General features: G+C 55.2%; 4 protein-coding genes across 4 annotated transcripts; 1 reads left to right on the forward strand and 3 right to left on the reverse strand.

The window, feature by feature from the left end:
* Positions 1-167: 167 nt before the first annotated feature.
* On the forward strand, positions 168-1,940 carry VDBG_01878 (transcription factor SPT8; the record flags this gene model as incomplete). Its single annotated transcript, XM_003007644.1, has 2 exons — positions 168-1,651; positions 1,709-1,940. 2 exons carry the CDS (start codon positions 168-170, stop codon positions 1,938-1,940), a joined length of 1,716 nt encoding a protein of 571 aa, XP_003007690.1.
* A 435-nt stretch (positions 1,941-2,375) lies between these two features.
* On the reverse strand, positions 2,376-2,954 carry VDBG_01879 (predicted protein; the record flags this gene model as incomplete). Its single annotated transcript, XM_003007645.1, has 2 exons — positions 2,376-2,684; positions 2,739-2,954. The coding sequence occupies 2 exons, from the start codon at positions 2,952-2,954 to the stop codon at positions 2,376-2,378; spliced, it is 525 nt and encodes a 174-aa protein (XP_003007691.1).
* Positions 2,955-4,184: 1,230 nt separating this feature from the next.
* On the reverse strand, positions 4,185-5,284 carry VDBG_01880 (predicted protein; the record flags this gene model as incomplete). Its single annotated transcript, XM_003007646.1, has 2 exons — positions 4,185-4,419; positions 5,220-5,284. 2 exons carry the CDS (start codon positions 5,282-5,284, stop codon positions 4,185-4,187), a joined length of 300 nt encoding a protein of 99 aa, XP_003007692.1.
* Positions 5,285-6,217: 933 nt separating this feature from the next.
* Positions 6,218-7,987, reverse strand: VDBG_01881 (conserved hypothetical protein; the record flags this gene model as incomplete). The annotated part of the gene is made up of 2 exons (XM_003007647.1): positions 6,218-7,752; positions 7,813-7,987. 2 exons carry the CDS (start codon positions 7,985-7,987, stop codon positions 6,218-6,220), a joined length of 1,710 nt encoding a protein of 569 aa, XP_003007693.1.
* Positions 7,988-8,253: the final 266 nt, after the last annotated feature.

Here is an 8,253-nt window from a genome sequence, read left to right on the forward strand (position 1 = left end):
AGTCTGGCCCCGCGAATGGCGAGCATGCTGGTGCAGCAGGCACATCAAGAGGTTCGCGCTCCCCCTCAGCACAAGACGACGAGAGGGTCCAGCCTCCTTCGTCTCGACTCTTTCACACCGTCCCCCCGGAAGCCCTGACGGCGAGACTGTACGATATCGTCCCAACAATGGCTGCCCCGCAAGCCACCAGCATCAACGCCCTCGCCGTGACGCCAGACTTACGCTACTGGGTTACTGGTGGGTCGGATGGCTACATCAGAAAGTACGACGGCCCTGGCACTATCAATGGCAAGCAGCTCTTGACCGTCGCTCAGCGCCATCCGTTTGTCGACAGCGTCGTCAAGGCGGGCATCCTCATGTCATACTGGGAGAACGAGGAGCCCAGCCCTCCCAATCCGCGTGGCAATGAGGAGCACGTCACCTCGCCCGTGTATTCCCTTGCCATTCATTCACAAGCCTTGTGGCTTTTGTCGGGCCTCGAATCCGGCGGCATCAACCTGCAGAGCGTGCGGCATGACGAGGGTAAGCGAATAACCTGTCTCCAGCAGCACACGAACGCTGTGAGCGTCTTAACCCTGGCTCAAGACGAAACGAGCGTGCTCAGTGGGAGCTGGGACAAAAACATCCTCGACTGGGACCTGAACACAGGCACCGTCAAGCGGCGCTTCGACGGTACAGGTAACCAGATCTCGGCCATCGAGCTACGGCCCCTCAACGGCACACCGGTGCCCGCCGAGGCGTCTGACTTTCAGGCCAAGAATGAGACCTTTTCGTCGAGCAACAACCGGCCACCAACCAACGGCGCTTTTTCCGGCGCCAATGACACATTCAACGCAGCGCCTGCCAACACAGCAGCGGCCGAAACAACGGAAGCCCAAGCGTCTCCGGCGCATGAGTCTCTGTTTGGCGGCAGTGACACTGGATCCCTATTTGGCGAAACAGGCGCCGGAGGGTTCGGGGGTGATGACGATGATGAATTCTCACAGGCCATGAACATGACCATGCATGATGCGTCAGGTCAGGATGGTGGCATGGAGGGAGGAATGGACCATTCCGCCGACATGGCGACATTCGATTCCGAGACGGTGCCGGCCCCGGCTGTTCAACCGCCTCCAAGTAGCCCATTGGTGGCGAAGCAACCCCCACCGCAACCTTCGCCAGTTGTGCATCCGGCACCTATCCCCGAGCCAGCGGCCGACCCCATGGTCACAGACCCAACACCTACCGAACCCATGGGAATGGCTGAGTTTGAAGCTGTCACTTCTGCACAGACAGAGCAGCAGCCTCCAGACTCGCCGTCTCTTGTCTTCTCATCCAAGCCAGCTCCCCCTCCGCTCGACCCAACCCAGTCCTCCGATACTGTATTCTTGTCGGCCGCCATCAACGGCACTATCCGCATCTGGGATCGCCGCGTCCAAGATCCCGTCGCGCGGATCGGCACTCGGACAGGCGTGCCGCCGTGGTGCATGGGCGCCACCTGGAGTCCTGACGGCGACTGGATTTACGCAGGTCGGCGAAACGGCACCGTTGAAGAGTTCAGCATTCACAAGGCCCGCAGTGGATGGGACCCTGAGCGAACCCTCAAGTTCCCAGCCGGCTCCGGCGCCGTGACTGCTGTGCGGGCGATGCCGAACGGGCGACACCTGATCTGGTAGGCATCTCACCATTCTGTTCTATCAATATTACGATCCATGCTAATATTTCACAGCGCTTCGCATGATATTCTGCGTCTCTATGACACGAGAGACACGGCGGCGTTTAAAAACTCGAGCGTTCCCTTCCTTATCGTACCCGGCCCACCGCGTGCTGGTGTCATTTCTTCGCTGTATCTCGATCGCACATGTCGTTTCATGATCTCGACGGCTGGCACACGAGGCTGGGAAGGCTCAAACACAGAGGTGCTGATAGGATACGAGATCAATGTTGTCGGCGAAAAATAGCCTGACAGCGAGCTATTCTAGATTCGCATTAAAACTAAATATGTAGGAGGTCAGGGGTGGATTTATGTGGGCTGATGGTCCTTGTTGGTGCTGGGGCGTTAACTGGCAGTAGGAATACCCTTGTTTATAGTTGTGACTCAATCTTGGCTGCAGGAAAGAGAGCATGTTGACCACAGTTTGACAATAACTTTTCTGCCGGTGCGATGATCGCTGTTGTATCAAACACGTGATACTACCACCTGCCTCTGAGTGTTTTTTTCTTGTATGTCGAGCAGTGACACGCGCACTCCATGTTCACGTTGTTTCGCTGTCAGCAGCGGACTGGCGGCTTTTGAATTGTGGTTCTGCAAGGCCCCTGACTCCCTCTGGCCGCTAATCGACCTCACCCGCTGCCAGAAAACCCTCGCCTAGTTCCTTACTCTGCCTTCACGATTGTCACTTCTTCGCGAACGGCCAGCCAGACCACCGAAGCCCTCGAAAAGAAGCCTCGCGAGTCGACGGGCACTGACCAGATGTGTTGGAAGAGTCAGCCCTTTCATTGCACATGCCTGTATCGGATGGCTCGCTGATGCTAGTCCAAGAGGCGTTTCTCGAGACGTCCTCGAAGTCCCAGGACGTGCCTTCCACATGGCCCAGCCGAACCGGAAAGTCGAAGCTGATGGCAGCAGGGCCATCGGACCTCTGGCTGTGAGTATGCTGTCGGCCACGAAGAGCACCATCCGCACCGTAGTTTCCAAAGCATTCCTGTTGGTTGCATTTGTCTTGAAGCAGAGCCCGGCTGCGGGGCGATGATCTCACAGAACGAAGTTGGGTGCGGAGCTTGGGTAAAGAGCGGTGGTGGTCGAGTGGCCGACGAGGCGGTCGCATTTCGATGGTGCCAATATCTTCGTTTGTCGCCCGCCCCTTGGGCTCATAGTAGGGGATATCTGCACGGGCAGGATGCGTCGTGGAGCGGCTCCATGTTGAGATTCGGTGGTGTAGGGGAGTATTCGGTTCAATGCCGGCGGGATTCATGATTCTGACTAAATTTGACTCGATAGGATATTATCTAATGTTCATATGGTCACTCTCTTGCAAATTATTGTTGTGCAGCAAGTCTCGGCTCCTTATATCGAGAGCTGAGCAGTCGTAAGCTACGCCTCCTTCATGTATCATGAGGTTCGGCCCTGATTCAGCACGAGGTCGGGACTCTATCACAACGATGTGGAAGATGACAAAATTGAGGCTCCAGGTCAGTTTCTAGAAAATGAAGAACTCGCGTCTTTCATCAGTGTTAAAGCAGAGGCTCAGTTATGACACAGAGACAAAGGTCAAACGTGTCAGGCTTCTGTGGATCGCTTCTGTAATATGACTTGAGACACGAACGTTGTTCCAACAAGGAATGGATCTTCACAGCGGTTTGGCGAGAATCTTTACACTCCGGGATCGTGGTAGATATGAACACTGATAAAAGTTCCATGTGGATGCTGCTGAGGGACATAAAGTGCAATACGCAATGACTTCTAATTTTGAGCGCTCGTGCTGGCCAAGTCGAACCTGAATCCCGTATTCGTTGTAGAAAAGTCGCAGTCTCATTTGCTACGCTGCACAATTTTTTTGTAGTATGAGCAGATCTAGGCAAACGATTGAGGCTCATCTTGACTGGAAAGAAACATGATCAATCAAGCAGTTCGTTAAGTGGGCTGACAAACTCACGATGCCACTTGCGAGCCAGAGGCTAACGACATGACGCCCATGGAACAGATTCTGGTCATACCCACGCAATGCCAGGTGCCTACAACATACTCGCTTGCTTACCCAGACAGCCACAAAGAATCAGACCGTTCGTTCCACCACGTCAACGCGACTACTTACGCCCTGGTACGTCGCAACACGAAGATCTATCCGATGTCAGTGTTGCATCCGGACGTCACGAGTAACCATGCGAACGGCAGAGCAACGAGGTCGAAGTGGTATCTTTGGTCCATTCATACGTTCATCATAATCGTTAGTGTCAAAGGTAGAAACATACCCAGTCCACTGAGAAGGCCTACCAACATTCAGACCAGGAAATAAAACAAAATAGAGCAGCACACCAAGACAGTCTGCATCCAAACCCGCCAAAGCTAAAACTTGGATCTCGCCGAAAGACAAAGGGCCCAAGAATTGTGATACCAAAATAGAACGAGAGATTCAAGGGAACGAATCGCACAAACCGCCAGAAACAAACAAATCCACAGGCTTCAGAGCGCCCTCACCATGGTCTCACTTATTGATGCCGTTGAATACTTCTTGGACCGGTGTCTCGCCGAGGTAGCGCTCCATGGCGAAGCTCAGCCTCTTGGGCGGGGGAGGCGACGTTCTTTCGGCCTCAGCCCGGAGCTCCTCGGCGAGTGCGGCAGCCTTCGCCGCGGCCTCGGCCGGAGCGACGGCGGTCGCTTCGGTGCCAAGCCGGGTCTTGGCGGCTTCGCGAGCGGCTTGGTCGGCGTTCTGAGACATTCTTTGGGCAGGATCCCGTCAGCTTGGGAAACGAATCCGATTTGAGTTCTAGAAAGGAAAAGGAAAGGAATTAGAATGTGGAGAGACAGTCACGACAGAGGAGAAGAAGGCTTTCGAAGTATGCTAAGAGGCAAACTGGGGACGTACGCGAAAGCTTTCTTCTGGGTCGGGACGGATGGCTGCGTCAGAAGCAACCAGATGGACGGGTAGGATGAACGGATAGGTCTTTGACGAGTCGAGTCTCAGAATGCCGCAATAAGATGAGTGGTGATAGGCAGGGCCTTTCACTCGTTCTCAGTGTGCTTTTGGGGTTTCAAGCGGACCGAGACACAAAAGACGAGAGGTCTGGTTATTGATGTGTGCGTGAAAAGCGGAAAGAGTTGGCAGGTAATTCCAGAAAATCTCACCGGGAGGGGGGAAAGATGAAGGGGGACTTCCTGAAGAGGGCAGCAAAAGGGACCACCCCTCAACACCAGGAAGAATTAAGCTCGTTTATAACATCAGCTCGACAGTCTACCGTCCCTCTCATCTTCCCCCTCCCCGCCTCTCTTACTCTCCGTACCCCTAGGCCAGAGTGTCTCCCCTTGTGTGATGATGGCTTGCCTGCCGGAGTCTTGATCGGGTCATCATACCATTACCAGGTCGCCTTTCCCCTCTCCTTCCACGCCTCTCCCGGTCAGAGGCAAGCGAGCGACAAACCATCACGGGGCCCCCTCATTCCCGCAGCTTACAGCGCGATCGCCTTGTTTGCAGAGATGACGGTGAAGGGGGCTGCATTATGCGTCGGCTTGTGTCACGAACGCGCTGCGTCGCCGAGTCATAGGAGGGTCGAGGCGAGGCCCGGCGAGCCAGCCAATAGCCTTCATGATGAACAAGAGCGACGCCCAGACAGCAAACAGATTCTCTGTCGTTTACAGGCCCATAGATCACGCGAGGGGGGGGTTGGAGGACCAGGGGGGCGACCGGATTCATGAGACCTGATCGAAGAGGAGTTGGCGACGGGCGGGGGAAGAGGCCTTCCCTGCATCAGCTGCAGCTGCGGGTAGCTGCATCGTAGTAAGTTCTGTAGCAGAGGGATTCGCTCGCTTGCTCGATCTCTTTGCTTGCTCGCCTGTCTGGCATTGAGGGCAGGATGCTGTGTTGTGGCGATGAGGCAGTCATGAAATCTTGCTCGACCAAAAGTAGTGGCGTGATGTGACGGTGTGACGCAAAATGTAGACTGGGGTAGAGAGACAAGGTTAATGCGTGGATGTACTAGAATTTATCGCATCGACTTTTGAGCATCAAGCGTAATGGGTCTTCCATGAACAACTGGTGCTTTGTTTTGTTTGGTTTAACCCTTCCTGAACTCTTTCCACCATCGTCTTCTCTCTCTCTCTATCTCTCTTTCTCTTCCCCCCTCCCCCCCCTTTGGCCTATGTGGCTCATTCCCATGGTTGCCTTGACCTTCCATCCTCGTCTTTCCAACCAGGATTCTCTCATTGCAAAGGGAAAACAATACGGCATCCATAGAGTGTATTCACCCTCTTATTGTGCTTCCCTCGAGTATCCTCATGACATGTTGTTGAACTCAACCAATGAACCCGCCGTTCCGATACAAATGACACAGGTGAAGATTACCATTATATACTAAATGTTGCTGACCTCATGGCGAAAATGCCCACGGAACATTGAAAACTTGACAAAGAAAGGGCCCTTCGCTGCTGGGCTGGTGTTTGAATGGGGGTATGTGAGTGCATATGGGTATTTGTGCGTGTATGTGTACGTTTGTGCATGTCATCTGCTTTGATTCACCACCATTACTGCCCAACAGGCGTGTGATGGTAGTATTGAACTGGCACCATGGGCCACTCTGCTGACACAGGTGTTGGTGTTGAGCTGTGGTCATCGACGACTGTGGTACCAAAGCTCTCCCAGTCTTCAAACACGACGTTGTTGGGCATGTAGTTGAAATTCATCGGCGGGGCCTCTTGTGGAGGCGGCGGCAATTCGCGGTCAAGTGAGTGCCTGATGGGATCGGAACTGGCGCGAGTGACTGGCTGGCCTTGATGAAAAAGTGGCGGTGGCATCATGTGCTGCTGCTGCTGCTGCTGCTGCTGCTGCTGTTGTTGTTGCTGTTGCTGTTGCTGTTGCTGATGCTGTTGTTGAGACCGCATCTGGTCCATGTGCTGCTGTTGGCTTCTCATTTGCTCCATGTGCTGCTGATTCCTCATGTGGTCCATATCCATCTGTTGCTGCTGGTTCCTCATTTGATCCATCTGTTGCTGCTGTTGCTGATTTCGCATCTGGTCAACAAAAGGCTGATGACTGCCTTCTTGGGACGGCACAATAGGCGGTGACGGCTGCTGAGTGGGCAGGGTCTGAGAAGGAATGGCTGGCGGCGGTAGGAGCGGCTGTGGCGGATATGCCTGAGGCGGTGGAGGCGGAGCAAGACTTGTGGGCTGAGGCGGGTAGCACTGAGCGTAGTCCATTGGCGGCGATGCCGGAACGTTGAGGAACACAAGATCGGCGAGCTCGTAGGCAACCGAGACGATCGACTCGGCCTCGGTGCTGGAACCCGAGAAGAACTCGAGGAGGTCCTGCAGCTGACCGGGGCACTCGTTTTCCATAAAGCCTTGAGCGCGTCCAGTTTGGGTTGGGTTCCAGCTGAAGTTGGGCTGACGGCCGGCAAACTCGGCAGCCTTGCCCATGAGAATATCCTTCCAAGCCTCGTGAATCAGGGGCTGATGCAGCAAGCCATAGACAACCCTCGAGTGCATCCAGTCCGATTTTGTCTTGCCGGATTCAAAATGCCTGGCAACGTGCTCAACATGGCGCTCTCGAGAAGGATGCAGGGCAGAGCAGAAGCCGCATGCCCAGTACTTTCTCCGCTTGAGATACTTGACGACCTTTTCGGAGTGCGGACACGTTTTGCAGCCGTGAGAAGACTTGTGATGTTGGTTGAAGGTGTTGGCACCCCAGAAGCTCCGGTTGCAGCCGGGCTCGGGACAGGGATACTTCTTCCAACGCTCATGGAACTCTTCCTCGTGGCGCTTCCAGTCGTACTTGCGCTTGAACCTCGTCTCGCAAGAGGTGCACCAGTAAAAGTTGAACCGTCCAGGGCCCCATCCAGTCTGCGCGCTAGCGACCTGAGGCAGAGCGCCGCCCACAGAGTGCTGGGGGACGGATTGAGACTGGGATGAGGGGCCCATGGCGGGCTGTGAGTAGTGTGTGGAAATGGAGGCATTCGAGTTCATGGAGCCCATTGACCAGATGCTGGCGTGGCCGGATGAGCCGGAGCTGGTCGAGGAGACGGAGATGCGCGGTCGGTGACCGATCTGGCCGTGACAGATGGCTGGAGGTGGTGGCAGGCCGGTCAGCGGCGTGGAAGGGGACGACAAGGTCGAAGACGAACCTCTTGTGGACGCATCCTCCAAGACGGTTTCTGTCGATGACTGAGAGGACCTGTCGCCAGCCTCCCACATCTCCAACAGGACTTCGCGTGACAAGCCGGAGCTCTTGAGAGCTTCGAGAGTGCGTCTGGCCTCGACCAAGACGTCGGCAGGTGCATCCTGCATTGTGTGATCCATGGCGACGCTGTGCTTTGCCGTCAGACAGAACACAGAACGCGCGAGCGGATGTAATTGGGTCGACCGAAGCGTGTGAGCAGTGCTATGTCCTCACACGGCTCAGGTGAGGTCGACGGACGCAGGCAGCGGGCGTTTTGTTCGGTTCACAGCCAGGCGGCGGTTGCGGCGTTGGACAGGTGGTGAGTCGTGGCTGTTGTGTCCAGCACTCAGAAAAGCAAAGCCAACTGGTCAACGTGGTCGGAGAGCGGAGAGAGAGCGAGTACGAA

This window comes from Verticillium alfalfae, genomic scaffold, assembly GCF_000150825.1.
Source record: "Verticillium alfalfae VaMs.102 supercont1.2 genomic scaffold, whole genome shotgun sequence".
Taxonomy (NCBI): Eukaryota; Fungi; Ascomycota; class Sordariomycetes; order Glomerellales; family Plectosphaerellaceae; genus Verticillium; species Verticillium alfalfae.